The following is a 24,849-nucleotide window of genomic DNA, read 5'->3' on the forward strand; positions in this document are numbered from 1 at the left end:
TGTTTCTGGTGAGAGTGACCTAAGGACTCCAGCTATATGTACTTTCAAATCAGTCAGAAATAAAGAATTTGCTAGAACACTATCAAAGTGTCATGTTGTCCTAATAACTCTTAGCTGCCACAAAAGTTAAGTGACAAAAACATAGCTCTTTGCTGTACCTCAGCACTGCAGCTGCCTTTCTTGGTTAAATAAAGACTACTAGAATGCTTGATCTTGCTCTAGAAGAAGACTGAAAAAAGATGAAGTACATTCTCCATCAGCTGCATCTCTACTTTGTGAAATCTCTAGATTTCTGAAGACTTTGTTATAAATAGCATAAATCTGTCCAAATAAGGCCTGTTCCTCCTAGAATTAGGCCCGCCATTTCACTGTTCAACGTGCACTTTAATATTGGATTAACTCTAAACATCTCCAAGGTGAGGAGTCTGGATTCGAACCCTGAGTGCAATTCTGTTCATCTGTGGCTCTGAGGATCTTCATTATAGAGAGGGAGTTTTGATACACATTTTGGATTTTGTTTTGGGCTCAATCACAAGTTCCTTCCCTTCAATAAGAAAACTTATTACAATTGGTCGGATTTCACATTTAGGGCCCTATCTTGCAAGCTCTGAGTAGGTGGACATGTGTGCTCACTGAGTCCCATAGAACTCAATAGGCCTTCACACAGGGACTCCTTGCTGAGTCAGGATAGTTTAAAGGCTGTCTAAAAGGATCTGTCAAAGTAGTCAGATTCTACAGAAAAATGATACCATGTACGCCATGATTCAGTAAAGCACTTAAAACGTGTTTAATTTCTAGTACATGCTTAAATTCCATACTTGAATTACAACCTCGAAGAACTCTATTGCTACAAGGCCTACAAATGTCTAGGGATGGTTTGGGTGAGAAATGGTTTGAGTTTAGGGGGGAAAAAAAAAAAAGCATTAATGTAAGAAAAAAGAGGTTGCAACCCTCTGGGATTAATTCTTTCAAATTCTAGAGTGGTAACTAGTATTTCTGTAGAATTTGCTGATTGAAAGTTGGTTGTTCTCATGATGCTCTAAAGGGCAATATTTTCACACTTTTTTAAAACAAAGTTGTAAACAAATTCAGAAGGTTTTAATCCCATGCAAATTATGGATCTGGTACCGTTTAGCCATATGGCAGGAATAAAAGGGGACATTTTGTACTATTGTGTATTGTAGGAATAAGAACAAATAGCAAAAAACACCAGAAGCATCAAGTCTTTCAACTGCCTGTATAAATGTTGTACTATAAGAAATTCAGTTACTATAGATTAATTTCAAAGCTGTTTCCCCCTAGGCTTATTTTTAAATCTTAAGTATGTGAATATTGGCACCCCACCATTTGAAAACAGCAAGTTATTTGTCACTGGACTTTTCCTTAAATGTAATCTGTAAACATGATGAGATCTGAAAAAATAATTTAAAAATACTTTAGAGACTGCTACCCATAGTCTTAGTTTTTATTAGTTTTAAATTAGATACCTTAACACTGTACTTTAAACATCTGAACTATTAATTGTGCCTAGCTAATCGTTTAATATTTCCACAAAATATACATCAGAATAGTCCAAGAAAGTGTTCCAATTTCCATCTTCCAGCATAAAAGAGTAGTGAGGCATTGTTCTCTTTTGGTAGAATAAAGGGGAAGGAAGTTTATTTACCTTGTCTTTCTGGAAGATAATATTCAGCATATACTGACCATTGCTATAGGAGTATCTGATTTGCCCAGTTGCAAACCACAAGTTCCGCAGATGGCTGAAGAGTGAAGTGAGCTGAATAGTAATACAAAAACCTCAGTTGTTTACAGAATGTTCAGTTTAATCATATTATCAGTGTTCTGACTGATTGCTGTAAAAGTGTAAAAAAAAAAAGTAGGAATAGTTCAAGCTAATGCTGTACGTATGAAACAAACAAACCATCACAGTGAAAGACCAGCAGAAGGAAGTTTACACCTATGTCACTCATGGGACAGTACATCATGCCCCATTTCTAAACAAGCATTACTCTCACGCTGCCATTCATAGAGGGGAAAATTCCAATGATTTTTCAAAGCTTCAAAACCACACACTATTTATATTATATAAAGAAAGATGTGTTCAATAATGACAGTGCCTCAAACACAGAATTTTCAGTAAAGCATATTTATTCCCTTCCACAAAGGCAGCCATGTCTCTATGATAGTGCAGGAAGTTTGAAATGAAATGGACAGCATTTCTCTCCCATTTGTTTCAGTGGATGCACTATTTTGGGCACTGTTTTTAGTATGTACAACTGGTCAGTTAATCTTTCCCAACAGTTACTGCACAGTGGCCTGAGATTATCAAAGCTTTTTCCTATGATTACATGATACATTTTAACACTTGGCATTGGAAAATGTTGATACTATAATGGCTTATGCTGAATTTGAGAGAGAGAGAGAGAGAGTGTGTGTCTTTCCATTCAATGGGAAACTCACCATCCCACGTCAGGAGTTGGCAATTAGCACCTTCGTATTTTACCTCCTACCTATCAAAGTTATAGGCAAGTAGTGCTGGAAACAAGCTAATAATATTAATACAAAATACTGCTACAACAACACACCCTCTCTTATTCATAGATCTAAAAGCACTTTAAAAAGGGGCTCAAGCTTACACACCTTTGTTCAGGTGGAGAGGCTGAGGCACATGTCTGAATCAGCAGAGCAGCTGGGAATAAAACCCACGCCTAAAGGATTGGCGCACACAGGTTAGGAATTTATTCTCCATATTCATCAAATAGAAAGTTTCTCGACTACGTTAAAGTTAGGATAAAGAGGAAGGAGTTGACAAGGAAAATTTTCCATCTGTCCTTACAGCTGGGCCCTAGAATCAGCACCATTGTGCTGGTAAGAGTGAAGCACTTTAAAGAAGAAGGGTTCAAGTGTATTTTAATAAGAAATACCCAAGCTCATTGAGTTAATTTAACAGCTACAACAACCGTGCCTACCACTGAGCTTTTCAATACATTTTGAAACTTACCTGAGGACAACATCAAAGTTTTCCCAATGAAGTCTATGAGACACTTTCCCTTCAGTTCAAATTTCCTGTCTTTTCATGAGAATCTTTCATACAAGCAGAGCCATTCACTGCCAAAGAAAATTTTGAAACCACCAGTTTGAATAAATATCTTAAAACCCCCAAAATAAAGCTATACAATGTTAGATAGAAATTAAAGGACATCTCCAACATGTTTCTATCCCTACAAGTTTCCATTATAAGGGAAATAAGGGTTCAATCATTTATTCATGTGTATATAATGGATTCTATCATTATGGGACTATCATCCCTATTCTAATAAAAGCTGCCACTTTCTAAAAAGAGAGAAAGTTACTACTCAGCTGGGTAAGGGCTTTTTCTGAACACAGTGTTCAAATGCAACAGGAATGCAATATAAGAGCTACACTACATTTTTATACCAAATTTGTAGATAGCCTAAAGCTTCTTGCCAATATAGAATAATGTGTAGGATAGGGCAACGTAGAATATTTTTCTTCCATCCTTGATCCTCAGTTATAGTTGACAATATGCTTCCTATATTATTCAGGATGTAATATGTGAACACCAAGTTACAAAAGCTCAGATTTTCCTTTAACTCCTCCCAAAATTTGTGAAGCCTACTGGAGGTTTCGGGGAGGGGGTTCACATCACTTAAGTAAATCCATCATAAAATCCTTATTCAGTACTACAGAACATCTTCTTTAGAGGAGATAAAAATAGTATCAAACAAAACAGCCTTTTTAAAATGCAGTACAGTTCTGTTTAGTTCTATGCTGGTGCAAATCTGGAATATTTCCAATGAGATCAATAGCATTAACTCCATGTTTTCATCTGCACAGCTGAGATGGGAATGAAAACCAACTCCTCCAAAGCTTGGTTATAGAATTAAATGTCACCGAGTTCCATTGACTTCTTTTGGAAAATGATTTTCTCCAAGAATTTTTTTTTTTAATTTTAAATTAGCTGGTTATCTTGTTTTGTCTCATTGGAGACTGGTAACTGCAGAACATCTCAGCAGTCTGGAACTCTTCTCCTCCTGCTGGAGTGAAATTTTTAGTCCCCTGTGCCTACAGAGCACCATCAAGTTCTGTCACTGTAAAGTTGGCAGGGTATCTGCTGCACAGCGGAATCCCAGGTTTGAAGCAGAACTATCAGGAGTGTTTTGACTGCGGGCTGCACAGCGATATCTGTAGCAATAGGACTAGAAAGTGGGAGGAAAAGAACAAGAAGTCACTTAAGAACATTTTGCATCTTGTGTCTGTATCTACGTAAGTAAGAGATGGTTAGACTAATATCACAGAGCATTTCAGTTGCTAATGTATGCTACTGACTGGCAAAGATCAGAGTCAAGCATCAGGCTGATGAAAAAAAGTCAAAAACTTATTGGATGGAAGAAGTGAAGCTCAAGGAGAAATTCTGACAGTAACTATTTGAACACTTGGTTACCCTTAACCCCACTCCATCTCCCTTGCTGCCCTCCCCCTATCTTTTTGTATTTTGCTCAAGTTTCTCAGGACAGGGATCAGCAAATTGTGAGTTTATAACAGGATTGTTCCCAGTGTACCTCTTGCTGCATTTGGAAAGTTTGTAAACTACTTTGAAGATTAAAAGCACGGATATTTATGCAGTGCCACAGGAGGGAATGATGCTTTAGTCAGCAATATGGTTCCTGAAGAAAGGAGCTTAATGTAGGGTAGATTGATATTAGCCTGTGAGACACAAGCAAGGAAATGGGAACAGGATCTATAGTAAGGTCCTAAAACCATGGTTTTGCATTTTACTTTTAAAAGAAGTTGAGTGGATTGGGGCAAATACTGGACATAGCAGAAAAAGGGCTTTGAGGAGGGGTATAAAAGGAGGCTGTGTGTGTAAAGGCTCATGCACCAAGTAGCATTATTACTAGTTTACTGAGAACTGTAGAAAAATTTATTTAAATGAAATACCGTAAGTAGTAGTTGCATAAGCTTATAAGTACATATACATTAATACATTTCATGAAAGTCCATGCTAGAATGCTATTCAGAGTGTATTCCAATATACTTTCTTGCACTTTTCAGTTGTTTCCAGTGTAGATAGCATTTACATTATTTTGCATATTTTAATCCAAAAATGAAAATCTGAAAAGATTAGTAATCTATAAATCTCTCCCCTTAAAAAAAAAAAAAAAAAATCTATTCTGTGCATTTGAGTAATTTAAAATTCTGATCTTGTGTGAAGATCTTCATAGGTCAAATTTATAATTGCATCCTGCCTCTCCCGCAGCTTAATTTTCAATGCAAGACTGAAACATACCTAATAAGGGACGGACTAGATTCTACTGTAGCACTTCATGGTTTGGTCTCTGAAACAGCTATAAAATCAGACAAGACTATTTCTCAGTTTAACTCACTATGTAGCTGTGCAACATAATATGTGACAGCAAATCTGCAAACTAGCCTTTTCTCATTGTACAAGATTTGTCATCAAGGCAATCTATTCTGCTTTTTCATTTTGTACCAAATAAACCTCAGTTAACTGATTTAGTAAGGTAAAGCTTCTTTATGCAAAAGAACTTGCAAGTGAAAGGTACTGTCATCTGTCTAGAAGAATCTTATTGAACGTGACTGAATGAAATCCTGAGGCAAAAAGCAACTGGACTGAAAACTAATCTATGTCCTGTATTCCTGTTGGCAGTCTTTTTAGGGATAGGATACCCCTACTTTGATATAGATCTATACTAGTGTCCATACACATTTTCATTTAAACAAAATCACCGATATAGAGGGTTCAGCTGCCTCTCAGAAGTTCTTTGTGAGCAAGTATTTTGCACTGACAGTCTTCTCTTACTGGCCTGATTTCAGAATAGCGTGCAATCATGTGGCAGTTGCCCTTTAGGAAACTAAGAGAGGAGAGACTGTCATTTAAAATCTTCCTGATATGACAGAGACAGCACAGGACCATCCAACATGAACTCCCTTCTTACACTCTCTTTGATGTGGCCCCTCTGTTGGGAGTGAGCTGCACTGGTAAGGAAGTGTCAAAAGCTTGCATTGTTCACACTCCACCTGTTCAGTACATACAAGATTTGAATCTTCAGTGAGGACAGTCAGGAATGGTTCACAAGCACTCAATAGTCAATGGAGCTGATGCAAGGATTGCCACACATAAAGTCCCAAGTCAATCTGGTTTCTGTTGTCTCAACACCACATGCAGGTTTACAACACTTACAGTCCAACACCAGGAATCAAATTCATTCCAGGTGTAAGTAACTCCATTAACATCAAGGATGAATTTGGCTTAGAGTTTTTAAATGGAAGGGCCACCAGAAATTACTCAGAAAGGATTAATGAATGTCATCCATTTTAGCCCTTCACCTTGGACTCCTGATTTAAAAAACTAAAATTTTTACCCCAATGTGTATTTTTGGTTAGGAGAGAGTAAGAAGCATGCAGCAATTAGGATAACGAGTTTGAATAAATGGGAGATTTTTTCATGTCGGTACCTTTCAGATTCCCAGCATGCAGTATTAAGTAATATGAAGTTTATTTCAGTTTAATAAAATGTAGGTACTGAAAACATTTAGCCTTCCCTCTTCCACTAAACCATTTATTCAACTTTGTATTTTGCTCCCTTTCTGAGAATGAATTAGCTGAAAGCATGATTAAAGCTGCACAACTATGCTGTTAACCTTGGCCTGGCAAAAGGAGTTATTTGTAAAAATGTAGGTCATTACAAAAAACTAGGGATTTTTATCTACTTCTTCCTATCAAGTAGAACACACTTCACTTTTAGAAAAATTAACTCTGAAGTGACACCTATTCTGGAATCATCTGCAGAAAGCAGAGGTAAATGGTTGTGTTTATATACACACACAAAATGGGATTGGATCTCTCCAGCTCTCCCCTTCTATGACTCAAATAGTGATAGCATGTCAAACATCAATGAAGTTTGCCTTAATACTGAAAGATGAGGAATCCACATTCATGAATTGCAATATGCTTCTGACAATAATATTTTGCATTCACCCATGGAGATACTAATGATTTCCTTGTACAGGCTCATTGAAAATGTGATTACACTGCGAGGTATTTTAAAATGACATTATGGGTTTTCTTTGTTCATAATCTGACTTCCAGATCAAATGGGCTTTGTTTATGAAGTTTATAAGAGTTCCCCCTTTCTGATCCAAGTAGCTAGTCAAATTTTGAGGCCCTGGGGACATTTCAGTTAGGAGGAGTAATTGGCATCACTCAGGTATTTCTTTGATACAATTTTGTTTATTTACAAGGAACATACAAAGTCCTGGGTCTCTGAACACAGCAGGAATCAAATAGCAGGGAATAGGTTCTTTTGTTCACAGAGCCAACACCACTCTTTTCAGTGTGCACCCTCTCCTAAGGTGTCTTCCAGGCTATATGCCATGTTTTCAGCTGCTCCTTTAGGCTATCTTCCCTCCACTCCCTCTCACAAACCCACACCCACGCTCCTGCCTCAGCTCTACCTAAAATATTCAGCAAAGCCTTCTGGGCAGGTTCTTGTTTCCCAGGTGTGGGCTTATCCTTACAGTTATTTCAAGTGCAATGTGCATCTGTCTCAATGATGTTTTAACTCAACCTGTAAAAAGGTTTCACCAAGCTCATAACAAAGATCCCTCCCCACCACCTGTGCCAGCTCTGCAAACTCAAATTTATTTTTCCACCACCACCAATGTAGATTCTACAACTGGAATTTAGTTTGATCTGATGTGTGAGCCAAAATAGAACCCAGCTCACTCTACCCTATAGCCTAGTCTTACTAAAAAGAGTGAGTACACTACAAATGTATCCAAGAAGTTTGATTTCCCCCAAGGGACATGCCTTGATTCCCTGGAAAATGTCATGCAGAAAATTTCAAGTTCTGTTCTATGTAGCAGCATGCTCTTGCATTACCATGCAGTAACTTGTGAGTTAGAAAGGGAAATTTTCATTGGTACAACCAGCAAGCCCTCTAAAGACTGCATAGTACTATAGAAGCTGGTATAGGTGTACACAGCTCATGGAAGTGTGCACACCGTCATCCATTCTCACACACCGTTTCACAGGTGCAAATGCATTTTGCATAACTGACTTCTGAAGAGTTGGCCTCTAAAGTTCATCATGTTAAAAATAAATTGATAGTTTATCAGATCTCACTGTTTTTCTGTGAATGTTACATTTTGACCAAGTGAATTTGTATGGAATGTGTTTGCTATGTCAGATTTTGGTGCAACACTTCCCAGAGAAACCTCCGCACAATCATTCATCTGCAAATGGCCATTCTGGGGCTAAAACCATCCCTACTGATTCTAGGGCCCTTTTTTTGGGTAAGATGTTTACTGTAGTGTTAATTCACTAATTTCCCCACCCTTCCACGGCTGTTCTGTACGCTGTGTACCGCTTCCTACTCTTACACCTCACAGATGGATCTATTTCTTTGGTACTGTACACAGGTCATATGAGCATTCTGATAAGAAAAAACTCCCACCTCCCTGCAGAAAAAATGCAGGTCTGGGTCAACCAAAACATTTAGCAAATGTGTCAAATTTGCTGAATTTTTCATCAAAAAAAGTCTAAAAAATTGAAAATAAACACAATTTGAGTTTTTATTTGAAATGTCAATTTTGAAACTTACCTTCAATTTTATTAACATTTTTAAAAATCCTAAAAAACTCAAACAAAACATTCAAATACTTTGGAACAGCCAGAGAACTGGAAAATAGTACGTTATTCACACAGCTCTAATTCTGATACACTGGCTACACAAACACTGCTATGCAAAATAATTTGTAGTGTTCTATTATCTAAAAGAAAGTAAATGGTTTAACCATCCAAACCCATTTGAATTTCTTTGGGACTTGGGCACTTAAGTGCCTTGTAGTATATTGAAAATTGTGTTAAAATTATAAGTTATCGCTTGAAATTCTCAGGGGTTTTCCTGGTCCCGCTTGCAGGCTAGGTGCTCAGTGGGGAAGCATGTGATCTAGATTTTCAGCAGTCAGTCTATAGAGCCTGTCTAGAATACTGTGGGAGTGAATTGTTCTCCTCTGCTGTACAGAGCAGCCTGTTTTCCCTCTGTGTTTTTGGTTTGTGTGTGTTAAAGTTCTGGGTTTTAAGATATAAGTAGTGTCCTCCCACATACTAAAGTGGACCCTGCAGCCACACTTTAGAAGTTCTGTAGTGCATTTTGATCTTACCCCTTTCCCTCTGAAATGGGAGTAGATCAAAGCACAGTAAGTCATTTGTACTGTGACACAACAAGGTCCACATGCACACTTATTAATTTGCAGCAAACTAGCATGGTGTAGATTTACACTCCAGCTTGCCACAAGTGTTTGTGTAGACAAGCCCTCATTTGCATGCTGTGAACATAACACCACTTTGGCTCCTTGGGAAATCCCAGTCTAAAGGGGTTTGTCTGTGCCATTCACAACATTATGGCCCATCACTTATCTGACACCATGAACACCTTCTTCTGATGTTACATTGCTATAAAACAATCACTAGTTCCTAACTGAAATTTGGTGTCTCTCTGCCTACGAGGGAAAGTCACAAGAACAAGGGAATGGGGACAGGCTGCTTTCTAGACAGGTAAATATTTTACTACATTGTAATGGCTTTTATTCAAGGCTCACAGGCCGAGTAGCAGATTCCACTGTATAACCAAACTTCAGTGCAGTCAAGTTTTGCCCATTCAGTGTGGAGACAGAGTTCACTGGTATTTACCTCCATTAACTGTAAACCGTAAATATGAGCTATAGTTCTTGATGCTGGTACAAATTATGAACCCAGGGAGCAAAAAATACTGTGTCCTGTAACTGCCATGCAAGCTGCAGAGAACTCTGTGTAATCCATGATACTACAAGAAGCCGCACCCTACTAGATTTTACAAGACAAGACTATCTGCTTTGAAAATAAAGTGGCCATTTAGCAAGCCTCTCTCTCTCTCTCTCTCTCTCTCGCACGCACGCACGCCTCTTTTCCCAAATCTAAAGGGGGTAGAAGAATCCATATAAATTGTTTTTAAAAACGCATCGAATAAAGAATCCTTTGTACTATACACATTTTTTTGGTCTTGATACACAGCCTACTTTTATTACCTAAAAAAAGACTCGACTCTTTAAAAGCCTTTAAAATGGGTCACATTATTCATCAGTAAAGAAGATTCTATTCCAGAGTTAATTAGCAGCTTTGATTAAATTAACGTGTGACATTGATTTCACCCAAGAAGGAAAATCGGTGCAGAAAATGTGACCTCACATTCTCACAGGAAATTTAATCTAATTATGAGGATGATTTACCAGCTGCAGGGTTTGAGAAGGAGAGGAAGGGAATGGAAGGGTTTGTTTTTATATGAACAAATACACAATAGAGGGACTTTTTCAGTGCAACGTGAACAGAGTTTGGGGCACAGCTTTCGTTCATGCCACAAACTGGGAGTTAAATCAACAAGGCATGAAGGGCTGTTGTAATCAAACTTTTCAAAAAGAATTTCAGGTGTCTCTCTGCTATCCAAGCTGAAAGCTCCATCTCTTACTGTTTCTCTCCAAGTACCCATCACCCCGCACATTCCTGTTAGGTCAAGGGTCACTCTCAAATTGAGAGTCATACTGGTCACAAATGGTGTACTGTCTATTCTTACAAGTGCCACGCAAGATTGCTAAAAATGAAAGTAGCAGAGCATCAGTTTTCCTTTGTGCATTTGGTAGCAGGCGGGGTGGTGTCAGTTTCACTGTTTCCCTTTCTAGTCAGTTAACAAGAGAGAAAATGACTAATTGAAAAGGCACTTAGATGTAAGGGCTTTTCTGCTGTTTAAGAAAAAAATCCACAACGTCTCAGGACCTGCTATTCAAAAGGAGGGCTCAATCAGAAAGTGTTTTTTTCATTAGTCTATTTCAAAATATTCAGTTTGGTGGCTCCCCTTTCACTTGCATATGCCCTGATGTTACCTCGTGGCTATTTATGAAGGAAGCAATATAAATATATTTGGTGTTATACACAGCTGCAACTGGATTTCGATATGATTGACATTTTAGTCCTACACTTCCATATACACTTTGTCCATATAAGGCTCCTCACAGGCCAAATAATTTTTCCTGGAAGCATGAAGCATGTTGGTGAGGCAGTAGCTGAGTTATAGGCGGTTAAAGTTTAATATGCAAGATGCTTCTTACAAAGGAAACTCTGCAGGAAGACTAAAAAGTGGCTTGGCTTTGGGAGTTTGAACTCCTAGGCTCAATTCTTCACAACTAGCAGTGCACAGAGTAGCAACATTAGTCTAAGATGTGCACAATGAAAGGAATCATAAAAGAGCTTTAAAGCCTCACTCTATTTTATAGAATAAGAAAATATGTACAAGAAGGTGCAATAAATGCAGCCATGTAACTCCAGAATGGGGTTTATCCAGTTTCAAAACCAAATACAACACTATATTTGGCACAGAGACGCTAATTATTGCCTCCTGTTAAATTCTTTCTGCAGAGATGCAACATCACTGCACTGAAAAAAAAAAAGTTTACATGGGATTTAGTAACATTTCAAAGAGGCTTTCCTTTGGAATCCACTAAACATTCCACCACAGCATCAGTGAAATGTTAGTCTTTGGGAGGAAAGAACAAGCAATGAGGCTCATCGCTCAGACTAACAGCCCTTCCAAACTCTCTGAAGCTCTCTGTTTCTCCACTTGTCATATTCTTGCTTCCAATCCTCTCTCAGCTTTTGTAGTTTTACTATTAGTAAGAAAATTAACACTATTAGCCCAAGTCTTTACTGGGATCAGCTGCTTGCTCCCCTGTTCCTCTAAAACTAGACCACTAAAGCACTTCCTCTTTTCTCCCCTGTGAGTGTGGCCTGTGTAACGCAGGAGAAGTTTTTGCATGCATTCATCTCTGCAAGCATAGAGTCATTTAAGGATACGGTCATAAGCATAAGCTCCACAAGCATTCTTGCAGCAAACATGATTTACTGGAGAGGCAACTTGGTAGGACTCCAGGCGTATATACCTACAAAGAGGAGTTATGGCTCAAGCTTCATTCACATTAGTATGGTTCAGTGGGCAGCATTCTTACCTTTAAACTTTGAGAGTTCAGCTTCTGAACTAGGATTTAGACATGAGCAAGTGGAAAGCTAGTCCTAGGGAAAGGGCTTGTGGGGAGAAAGATGGAGGTGCTATATTGTCATCCTGACTGAGACTAACTCCTGTCTCTGACAACTGTCCAGAAGCAACGTGAAGACTATAATGCAATTTGCAAAATGTGTTAAAGATAATCCTATTTGATATTTCCAATATTTCTGCTCTCTAATCTTGCGTTCTAATCCCCAAGGTTGGGTGTGAGCTATTGCAGAGTCTCAGTAGCAGTCACTTTTGCAAACTCAATCGTACTTTACATTTTATATTTATCTACACAGTTCCTGCATCGACAGGATCTAACAACTGTACCTTGAGGTGATTAGCACATGAAAGGTGCAGCACAAAGCCATTCCCACCCCTTATTTTGCTGGATTTGGGTATATAACCACCCCAAAGAGGCAGGAGGATGCTTAAAAACCAAGGATAATTTAGTTCTTGACTGTGTAATATGCCTATGCACTGTGTATAACATAGCAAGGCAGAGATATTTTGGTGAACTCCTTACACTAATTCGGATTTAAAACCCAGATTAAATAGTACTTATCCTGAACCAATTTAATCTGGAATTGTGGAGAACCTGTTTTCAAATTTGGTATTATTTCTTTTTTCGTAAAGGTTTTCCTGTTTCACGATTTTATTTAGTGCTTACAACAGCTCCCAAAATGCAAGAAAACTACATGGTAGAGAATGAAGGTGACAGCAGGCAATTAGTTCAGAAAGAACATGAACATTGGCTACATTCCACAATTCTGGAAACATGACTATTAAATGAAAAGGAACACTAGTTCCCTTCTCTGATATAGAATTTTTGGCTGTACAGCAAAAAAGGCACCACCGTGAATTCTGGAGAATGTTATTTTTCATATTTCCATGACTACTTTGCTAATTTTAGCAATAACTAGAGTAATTTTGAGATCAAATGTCATTATGAGATACTGCTTCAAATTGCCATGCTTCTTAAAACAAGTGGTTTTATCATAGGCCCATTACCTCTTCATAAAATGAAAACTCCAAAAAGTCCATGTTCTCTCAAAAGTCTTAAATAAGAGGTGCACTGTCAAAAGCTTTTGTACTTAAAAGTACATGTGCTTAGCTTGCAGAAAGATCTTAAACATTACGATTCTTTAGGAAAGGAGAACAACTCCAACAATTCTCATGTAATTGACTCCTGGGCACCACAAGGTTTCATTTTAAGATCTGTTCTAAAAAGGAAGGTTTTGGTTAGAAAAAAATTGCATGGAAGGCCCCACAATCCCTAGTAATATTTGCATACTGTAGGCTGAACAGAAAATGGGCTGCTGGGGGACTCTATAGACAAATACAGTATCCAAGAATCACAAATTACACCATCTTCTGGAAGAGAAGCTAGAATTCCTTTCTTCCAATGATCATCTTCATGGTCTAGAATGGAATGGTACAGGACAAAATACACTAGTGACTCCAGAGTACTCAGGAGAGAACATATGTCTGATACATAGGAAGTACCAGTAGTTGAGGACTTAACCAAATACTGTCCTGAAAGTGATGGAAGAGTGTAGTAAGTAACCATTAAGGACTCTCACTGCAATAACTTTGCAAACCTGGGTCTGATAACATTTGCAGACAGTAAATTCTTTTTGCCAGCTCTGATGTCAAGACAGGGTAAAAGATACAATACAATGCTGGTTTTGTTAACCCTCTGTAAGAGTCTGTTTGTCTGTTGCACTGAACAGTATAGAGCCTCTACAGCCAAGTTAGCATCATGCCAAAGTTAGACACTGCTAGAAGTAGCATCAACTACACTAGCAGGTGGAGATTAAGGGCAAAACTGGCTACTGTCTCCTATGGAGCTGAGGCAGCTAGATTCTAGAATCACATTTCTAGATGTGGAAAACTGGTACTTCATCCCTGGTAATATGGGAACATATCCTTCCAAGGGTATTACCATGTCTGAGGAATACAAAAATGTAACCACAATATTTATGCAGTATTTAACTATTCATGTGTAACATATATCAAGTTCCTATTAAGTACTAAATATAGTCAAATATATTTATTTCAGCTTGGTCTCATTAGAAAGTGACAAATAAATGCATAAATCACAAATAAATGCAAACAAAAATAGCAAGCAGCAATTACTAGTAACAGCCTGACAGCTAAACCAGTGACATTTGCTATGGGTCTTTTAGATTTACCTTATGGCACATATAGGATCCACCTTTCTTCACTCTGTCAGTCCCTGATGAGGGCCCTTTCTGTGGATGGAAGGACACCAGTTACTTTTCATTTGAAAGGAGTAACCTCCAATTTTAGGGTAAAAGGGACAAATGATAAGAGCAGAGAATGGAAAAGGAATAACCACCAGCATTCAAAACAAACAAACAAACTGCAGCTGTTTCTGAAACCAAAGGCACTTGAAATAATTACATTGCAAGAGACTGGAAGCCAGGATACAGTAATTGTTCTGACTTCACCATTGTAATAAGTACTTAAAATTCTAATCATTGCTCCAGGTGTCAAGAGGGCAGTGTGTTATTTTGTTTCTTTAAAGAAGCTCAGAAAATACTGTAACAAGTCAAAGGACAAGTGTGATGTGAGTAATGATTTGTTGAAGGAAGATATAAAAAAGCTCTGTTGCTGCAGAATTTTCATAATAAGAGAGAAGATCATACATCTTCACCTGTCATTTACACTGTATTGCATCTCTCCCCTCCAGTACATAACCAGTCCATATGTAGTATGGAAGCAGCTGAAGAGTTCTGCAAGGTCCAGTGGCCCTTATGTGTACAGGCCTGTGATTAGAGGTATGTTTTTTGTGCACATATTTTAGGAAGCTTAGGCCCAGAATGTCTTCTCGTGCAGACTTTAATCTCACAATCCCTTATGAATTCTACCCCCGCAATGGAGAAGTGTTGCCACAAGTTAGAACACGGGGAGCTCTAAGTCAGGAACCCTAAGTTCTACTAATGGCTTCATTACTTGACTCTCAGTAAGTGAATCCAGGCACCTCTCTGTGCTCGTTTCCCTTTCCCTTAGCTGCTCACCTACTTTTGTAAGCATTAACTAGCTAGTGCATGGGAAGCACTTTGAAAATCTGGAAGAAAGGCATTACAAGGCACAAGCTACTGCTGCATTTTATATTTATCTGCCACGACTGATTTATACACAGGCTACTTCTAAGGGGAAAACAAGAGTCAGCAGAGGTTGCCATCTCCACTTCACATGAAGCTTCATCTCTAGGCAAGCAGAGCTTTACTATCACAAATCAGAATTGCATGCAAGAGCCAATGTCCAGTTTACAAAAGCTACAGATATTAACTGAAATAATGTGTTATGGATTGTGTTGCTAGCACATTGGCCCTAAAACCAGTATCGAAATGAAGAATTCGTTTGGCCAGGGTAAATGAGCTCTGACACATAACAGGAGTTTGGATTTCTGTACCTGCTGAACAGCCATACATTCTGCAAAGGACTTAAAATATTTTAGTCGAGTGACTCAGTGACAGTCTCACAGATAACTCCAAGTCAATGAAGAATTATATTTTTAAGTTGGCATGTTGTGTAGACCAAGGTTCTGTATTTCTAAAGAGAAAGAAACAGCAATGTACTTAAAAATGGCATTTGTGAAAAAAAGAAGACTGATATTTGAAGCTATGCTGCCTGTTTTTTAATGGGCGCGGGGACGGGAACAGGGACCGCACAGTAAATGCACCTTATTTCTGTTAATCATTTTTATCCTTAAGAATACAGAAGTGGGGTGGGGTTACTTCAGGGGTTTTTTTGCAATGTGGTAACTAAAGAGGTGATATACAAGCATCTGCCTAAATATCTTTCCAAACCATTCTACAAGCAATGCCACAGTATGAAATCTAAACCCACCTGTTTCCTGGATTTGGCTTTATTACCAAATAAGGCACAACAATCAGCTCAAACCTTCTCCCCAGCCTCAGCTACTCTTACGATTGTTCCATCAGGACTCCTCAGCACACACCCTAAATCTCCCCTTACTTGAGAGCCATTCCCATGTCCTTTATAACTAGGTTGAGTTAGGAGCCAGGCACCTGCCTCCATCAGCAGCACTCAACCTTTCTGAGCATGACCACCACCTGCTAGTAAGACGGGGTATTTCAGAGAAAGACTGCCAGCTTTCTCCACATCAATTCTAGAAATGATTCCCCTCTCTAGTTGGGATATAGGACGTATTTAGAGCTGCATTTGTCTTCACAACACATCTGAAAGTAGGCCCACATACTCTAGGTCTTTGGGGGTTTACACTTTCCCCCTGCATTTAAATTGTACAGTCTTCATGCTTGCTAAAGATAGCTCAACACAGGAAATCAGTACCCAGAGCTATAGAAAAGGTGTAAGAAGGATAACTCAGTCTCTCTGGCCTGCTGAGTCCTAGACATCTCTGTTGAGGTGGTTAACAAGGACATCATTTAGTATGAGCTGAAAGGAGGGTATCCCTTCCCAATGGACTGTGCCTTGACAATTCAAATAGATCTAGAAGAGATTATTATGAGAAGTGGCCAAACCAAGAAAAATTCACTGAAGAATTTGTTCTCTTCTCAGTCCATTACCAAAACTGATATGTGGACTGTGCGAACATTATATGATCCAAGTAACAAAATAAATGGACAGATACAAATTAGATATACTAGGCATAAGTGAAATGAAATGGGTAACTTCAGAACAAATAACTTTGTCAACTGGACGCATCCTACTATATTTTTGGCTACTGAATATCAGTGACATGCGTGCAGGTGGTATGGGTCTGATACCATCAAGGAGAGGAGTCAAAACCCTGATTGAATGGGCACGAGTTTCAGAAAGGATTATAAAAAAGTACAGTTTACATCCAAGTTCCAGAAAGTGCCTATTATCCAAAGCTATGCTCCAACAAATCAAACTAGCCAAGAGGAAAAAGAAAACTTCTATGAACAGCTACAGAACATAACACACAAGGTCCCAAAAAGAGTTGTCCTCCTAGTAAATGGAAATATGAGTGCTAAAGTAGGGAGCAACACCACTAGCAGGGAAGTAATTATGGGGAAACAAGGTCTCAGCAAAATTCATTCAAATGGTGAAGTGTTTGCTGGTTTTGTGCAATGAATGACATGGTCATTGGAGGAACTATCTTCCCTCACCATAGTATTCATAAGATAATTTGGAGGTCCCAAATCACAGAACAGTGAACCAAATTGATCACCAGTACAATCTGACGCAAATGAAGAAGAACTTTAGAAGATGTACATAGCGGGAACAGACCACACACTAGTGGTAGCTAAATTCAGAATATAAATAAGAACAAAGAAGAGATCTGAACAACAGAGATACCTATGTCATATCAACACCAAGATGAAATAGATAACATAACAAGAGTTTAGAATTATGCTAGCAAATAGACACCCTGTGTTTGAAGATGAAGTTGATGAAACAGTAGAATGCAAATGGAAATGGGTAAAGGAGACTTTCACTAAAACTTGTGAAGAAATGCTGGGACTCAGGAAGAAACATCACAGTGAAGGATACATGGCAAAAATATAGAAGACAGAAAATAAACTGAAACTAAACAAAGCAAGAACAAGAATGCAGACACAGCAACTCTAGGTGGAATATGCCACAAAGAACAAAGTGGACAAAAAGAGTGCTAGGAAAGACAAACGAGACTTCATAGACAAAATGGCAAGAGATGCACAGATCGCTGCAACGCACAGACATGAAGACATTAGACAACATCATTAGACAGTTGTCAGGAAGAAAAAAATATCAACCCACCCATTCAAGACAACAAGGGTGAGTTAAAGACAATTAAATATATTGAGGCAGTACTTTAGTAAACTAATGTATGGTGAGCCAGTGGCCAATCCCTCAGATATAGAAGGAGAAGATTTGGACATTGAACTAGATCCTGTGACCAGAGTAGAAGTACAACTGAAGTGGGCAATCAATCAATCAATCAGAGAGTGGAAAGGCACTAGGTTGGGATAACATTCCAATAGAGGTTCTTAAGGCAGACTTGGAGAACACAGTAAACATTCTAATAGGCCTCTTATAAAAGTTATGGGCAGAAGAAAAATACCAAACAAGAGGAAAAAGGGTCATATAATGAAATTGCCAAAGAAAGGACATCTTAGTGTAAAAACTGGAGGGGCCCCCCAAAAAAATTACAAAGAATGCTGGAGGAGGACAAAATCGACAGGACAGGAAATTATGCAACAAAAATGGACACTGCTAGAACATACGTGGCAGAAAGACCCAAATGATATAGCAAGACAGGCTGTGGAACCCCCAGATTTCATCAGGCAATGAGACAGACTGATGGGAACATGGAAACTCACAATAGACGCTGAAGTAAAACGTATTTAAAATGACATGGGAATAAGTTAAGACTGCAGCAGGAAAGCAGCAAAGATGGAAGGCGGGTGTGAAGGCCTTATGTTCCGCATGGAATAGAAAGGCATAGAGAACAAAAAGGTTAACGGACAACAAAATCATTTAACACAAATTACTTGACGGATTCAAGCAGTAACAGTCCTCTAACCTTGACAAGATTAACACACATGATCTAGAGATTTAAAGCCTCTCTACAACATGGCCACTCCTGTAAGCCATCCTATTTTCCTGTGTAAAGACTCAGTCCAATGAAAAAGGACACTTGACACTAGATACACTGGTCATTGCTTTACTTTGAGTTAGGATGGGATATGAAAACAGCTGCCTTCCCAGCATATGAGAATTTGATAGTTCAAAAACATTTCCTGTTCTAAATTGGGATGAAAAGTCAAAACCTTAAAAGTTTTCAAAAACCAAAAATGTTTTTAATTTAGTCAGTCAATCAAAGCTTTTTAAACCTTTACTGTGAATTAATTCGGATTTCAAAATGAAGAGTTTGACACAAAAAATGGAAACTTAATTGAAAAGACACCTAAAAACTAGATGTTCTGACAGTTTCTAAACTGTTCTTCAATTTTTTTTTTTTTTCAAAAACAGGAAATTCATATAGGTCAAAACCCTTTAGGTTATGACAAACTGGCATTTTCTGACCAAAAAAGTGTCAAAAGATCCTTGATCACTATATTTAATCATATAATAAAGCAAAAATTAATGCCATTACCATGGGTTTTCTATAATCCCACAGGATCCACTTCTTGCTACAGAATTTTGCTCCAATATCTAAACATTCATTTGACAGAAGAATGTTTCCAGCCTAGTTGGGATGACAGGCTTGGGAAAACAAGGCATGAGGGCAAACCACTGTAGTGTTAAAACAACGAGAGTTCTGTGGCACTTTAAAGACTAACAAACTTAATATTTGCAGACGTAAGCTTTCGAGAGACTTCAGCTCTCTTTTTCAGATGCCTCTGTGTTACCTATTTTCTGTATTACTGCATCTGAAGAAGAGAGCTGAAGTCTCTCGAAAGCTTATGTCTGCAAATATTAAAATTTGTTAGTCTTTAAAGTGCCACAGAACTCTCGTCGTTTTTGCTGTATACAGACTAACAGGGCTACCCCTCTGGCACTGTAGTGTTGTCTTCCTAAGACTGCAGACAATCTGGCAATAGCTCTAAAAGGTGTGAACTACTCCATTCCTTCCTAAGAGATGTTAATTATGAAACCTTAACCAGTTCACTGCTGATCACAGTAGGAGAACCATACAGCTTACTGCCAGGAGGCAAAAATCACCACTGTCCCCTGCCTAGCTGCCAAATCTCCCAGTTTCTCCATCTCAAAAGACTTAGGCATAAACATCTCTGTGGCATATTGAAAAGAGAGTGGAAATACCCTCAAATGATATAGTAAGTGGACACTACAGAAGCTATTGCACTGACTGCATTTTGTAAATTTACCTGAAGTTGCCACAGTTTCCAAACGACTGGACTAGAGCACAATTTATTCATGGGTAAAGGAGATTACCAAGTATCAGATACAGCTGTGGATCCAATGTGTCAAGACAGACCACATGGTGTCCATTACTTAATACATGGGTGAGGTGAATCCCGCTGTGACAAAATGGGAACACAGTTGTACTTCCTCCACTCTTCTCCCACTACAGTTCTTGTAATGGTCTTTCTTCTAAGGAGAAGAGAGTACATTCTAGAAGGAGATTGCACAGTGCCACAGGTACTCTTATAGCATTACCGTACAACACTTGATTGTGCTCCAAAACCGTATGTACAGCTCCAAGTATGTACAGCAGCTGAAAAATTAGCAGCTCATCTTCTGTATATCCTGCATGATTTGTGCTCGTCATGGGAATTACTTATTCTCTATTTCCGAGGTCTGGCGAGAAGGACTCTAACATAAAATGTCCTGTAATATACTGAACAAACCTGATGGAATTCAGATAAGCTTTACTGAGTTAATTCTAATTCAATAAAGCTTAAATTAACACCTTTGGGGTACATTGTATTAAAAATGCAACAGCATATGTGTTATTGGGGAACTGCATGTACCTTCTCTAGTGGGGATATGCTAATGAACTTCCTGTTATCAGCCTTTGAGACCTCCCCTGGGAGATATGCACAGACTAGATCAAACTGGATTCTCCGAGACCCACAGACAGAGGAAAGACTTTTGGATAAAAGTCCCAGCAAACAGACAGGGCCCCCGATCTACAGAAAGCCCCAATCCTTAAGGAAGGACTTGGCCCACTGAGACCTCATAAGACTGTGTGCTTGTTGTAAGCTAAAGTTCTGATGAGCTATAACCACAAAGAAACCCCTAAGGTGGGGTGTTGAAAGACTGCTCTTGCCGGAACCTAGGAAGAGCTGGGATGAACTCTGCTAAGCTGATTAGCATGGGTGTAGGTTCTTTCAATATTTTAATAGGTTTTCTCTGTAGTGCTTTTTTACCTTAAGAATTACATAGGCTTGCATAGAAAACTCTGTGTGGTAACATATCTGTAGTGATCACTCTGTTATCAATCTCAGGAGAGAAAGCAAGTAGGTCTGTTTGCTGGGAAATGTATGGGAAATGTAATGGGAAGGCAGGGAGCCGAGAAATGCCCAGGTCAGAAGGAGAGACACACACATCTCCATGCAAAAAAAGAGGCAACAGCTGGGGAACTGGAAGTCTGAGAGTGGGTACCCTTGCTGAACCAGATACAGGTGCAGCTGCCCTGAACCATGACAGACTCCATAAAGCCTTTGACGCAAATATGTTGCGTCTCTCACTGTAAAGATAAGCCACCACAAGCGCAACTGATGCGTAAACAGCAAGTTCATCTCATTTCAGGGGAAGCCAGCATAGCATACAGACAGAAAGCAGAACATTTACCTAAAAAACCCAAGCTCTGCATGAAAACAACAAAAAAAAACCTGATAGCAGGATTCCCCACTAAAAGCAATAGAAAAGCGAGCACAGAGTTCAGAGCAGCAGCCCCTCCTGCTGCCAGCTCAAAAGCAACCCAGTTAAAATTAGAAAGAGCATGCTAATCTGGGATTAAAAGAAGCGTTTGTCCATCTATGTGATTATTTTATGCCTCCTGTTACTGATGTGCATATACAAATACCATTTTCTTTGGTTTAAAATCAGTCTTATTACAAAAATCCAGTGCCAGACAAAATTAAGCCTTAGACAGCTATTTTTTACAAAGCATGAATTAAATTTAAAAGTCCCAGCCTCTGAAAAAAGATTAGAGCATAGAAATGCTTTATCAGCCCACTTGAGCTGTAACAATGCCTCCACCGTGGTTCTCTCTTTAGAGATCTATTACATTACAGAACATCATCTTCTTAATGTATCCTTTCAAATCACTGAAGATAAAGAAGTTATTTTATAACAACTGAGAAAGCTCTCCCTGAAGTAGACCGTGAGAGAAATGAGCTGGAATTACACCCACTGCTTATTGGGCAATTATACTTTTCTAACTTTGCTTCTCATCAGCAACAAACCTTGAGGAAATTTCCTCCATGTCTTGCATTGTATCAATAGGATCACCATGAAAGGGAGAGCTTAGGAGCCCAACATCAGCCACATCAAAATGCATATGCAAAAATATGCACATGCAGTTGCATGTGCAAATAACTATGCACACAAGTGGCCAACTACAAGTCTGATGGGCCCCACTGTTAGCTGTGAGTGCACTTACTATGAGCTGTGCAAATGCACACTTTACCCATGTGTACATGCGAGTTGTGTTAAAAAACAAAACAAAAAACAAAAAAACCCTCAGATCTCCAAAGTTCCTGAACTGAGTCAATTCCCTTACCCTGCCCAGTTTTAAAATTCAGTGTATAAAAGCTCATTCGTAACCTATTGCATTACAATTAGAATTGCATGACTGAACACAGGCAGTGATTATGTCTTCATACAGTATGCAGCTCAGCTTCTTTCTAAAAGGCTCCACATATCACTGAAGTCCTCAACAGTGGGGTGTGGGCTGCTTTGAAAGAGAAGATAAAAAGGAAAACGGTACTCTTATAACAACAGAATAAGAACATCCTCACAGGACATAACTACATCAGTATAATTCTGCCATGAAGTAAATATCCCCATGAATACCAGCTGTTTGAATTTAGACACCAAAACCCTGGGTTTGAAATGAACCCTTGCAGAAATGTGATGCAAAATGGCCTGGTGGACTGAGCCTGGAGATGGAAGCCAGGAACGAAGAGACCGGATCCCCCAGTTCTCCCACTTAGATAATTTATGGCTTTAGCAAGTCACTTCATCTCTCTGAACCTCAGATCCTCCATGTATAAAATGGGTAAAACACTACAATCCTTGTCACAAGGCTTTAAAAGGGCTTATTGTTTGTATGGCACTAAAGTGCTATGGACTACAGTTAATACAACAACCTGCACTTGGAGAAGTACAGAAAAAAGTTAGCAGTTCTCGACACTTGGATCCAGTCCTATTGGATGTCATTTTACCTACCTTGCACCTTCCACCATCTCTCCTACCCAGCTGCACCTACTACATACCTCCCACCACTAACTTAAAGCCATCACCCCAGGGCTTTATACAAAGAAAATGCAGTAAAACTGACTGAAAAAATGCCAGATCCTAATTCTTACAGACGCTTTTCTAGAATATCTATGATAGGAGTTTATATGCTCATAAGAGGAATATCACTTGTGAAAAGCTAAGGCATAAATAAGTTTCTTAGGCTACCAAGCCTCTGTGTTGGAGAGACACTGATGGATAATTTTCTCTCTCAACCACTACACCACAATGTCTACCCTAAGGCAGCCTGAAATCAGATGGCGTTTTTTTTTTCTTTTGAAGGTCTGCATTTGACTTTCACTTGGCCCTCAATTATTTCATAAGACTTCCTGACGCAAGGTGTAGTTAAAGAGCTTGGACAGGATCTCCTGTAAAATGCGGTATGGTAAGGGAAACCTTTCTGCAGCAAGTTAGATAGTTACATGTAAAAGGGATGGATCTTGTTTGTAAAATAAAACAGTGTAATACATGTTACGCACTGGAAGCTATTAACACCAGAAGACAATCAAGAAGTTTGTCAAGTACTCAGGCTCACATTCAACAGCTTCTGGGGGCTGCAGAAACCATGGTGCTTAGTACAGAAGTCCCCTTAATTGGTTTATCAAGAGAACGTAAAATAGCACCTTTCGAAAGTCTGAGCTTTATTTCTTAGCATGAATTCATACAAAGCTCACTTATGACAAGTGTCATCATTGGCAAGTGCATACATCAGTTCTATTCACCATTTCTCTGGCAATTTCCTTTAAATTGGTGAGTCACTACTTTCACCCGCAGCCCCTTATCCATTAACCCTCTTCTTTGTTTTGCAGACAGCTGCAGCAGTACTTATACCCTGACTAGATAATGAAATGTCACAGTGACAGAGCTAGTTGCACTCCTGGCCCGTGTACATCCCCCTTAGATCTTATGCCTTGTGCCTTCATCTGTCCCTAGGTGTACTTTCACATTTCTCCCACTCAGACTGGGCCCTTGGCTACAGTACCCTGGGTATCAATCGTTCCTATCGTGCTATTCCAACTGAGTTCTGGAACCTGTGGTTCTCCCCTTCAGGAGACTGTCCAGTGGTCTATAGTAATCAGATTGTCTCCTTAAAACAAAAGTAACTGTTTATTTTAGCAGTAGGAACTAAGCTTTTAGAGAAGAGGGTTAACAACAGTCTACATGCATGTGTCTTACCTAAAGGCTTAACATATCCTGATGGTAGCCTAAGCAGCCCTAACATCTTCAGATATCCTCAGCATCCACATTTCAATTTTGTTTCCCTGTACAACTACTGCTTGAGAGAGAGACACACCCTTTTAAACCTTGCTATAGTTCTTTTGTTCGTTCCTCTATGTTCTCAGGCTTTGACACTTGTGGTCCAAATTAATTCTGTAGCCTCAATTGGAAATCAAGCCAGAGTCCTGCAGCGAATGATTCTGGCACTATCCCTTAGCAACCCTCAAGTGTTTACTGAGAGGTGGCTTATCTTCATTCTTTTCCTTCCTGCCTGTTTTTTCCAGACAGACTGCTGTCAAACTACATCAATATAGTCATACAGAAAACAATAATCAGGCAAAGGGACAGGATTCATAAGTTACAGAGTCATCACACCATCTCTGTCCAAGCACTGGCTGGCTGAGGTGTATTACAACAACTTTGCTTACTCTGCAGAACTCAAACACAGCTCCACAGTAAAGTGCAGCCTCTAGATGTCCAAAAGTCATCCAGTGAAGCCAAGCCCCACATCAACTGCTTCACTGGGCTGGTGCATACACCTATGGGTTTTATATCAGAAA

The 24,849-nt window shown here is 39.0% G+C and overlaps 1 protein-coding gene across 1 annotated transcript in view; it reads right to left on the reverse strand.

Annotated features, from left to right (window-relative positions):
- Positions 1–823: 823 nt before the first annotated feature.
- The window catches only part of SUMF1 (sulfatase modifying factor 1), a 62,501-nt gene continuing 38,475 nt past the window's right edge, over positions 824–24,849 (reverse strand). Inside the window, exons 8-9 of the mRNA XM_067542796.1 lie at positions 14,317–14,376; positions 824–4,220 (exon numbers count right to left, since the gene is read on the reverse strand). Of these exons, the coding sequence (XP_067398897.1) occupies positions 4,110–4,220; positions 14,317–14,376 (171 nt within the window). The 3' untranslated portion in view covers positions 824–4,109. The remainder of the gene's footprint in view (positions 4,221–14,316; positions 14,377–24,849) is intronic.

This window comes from Emydura macquarii, unplaced genomic scaffold (genome assembly GCF_026122565.2).
Source record: "Emydura macquarii macquarii isolate MOO-44397 ecotype Brisbane River unplaced genomic scaffold, CSIRO-AGI_Emac_v2 contig_71, whole genome shotgun sequence".
NCBI classification, from domain to species: Eukaryota; Metazoa; Chordata; order Testudines; family Chelidae; genus Emydura; species Emydura macquarii.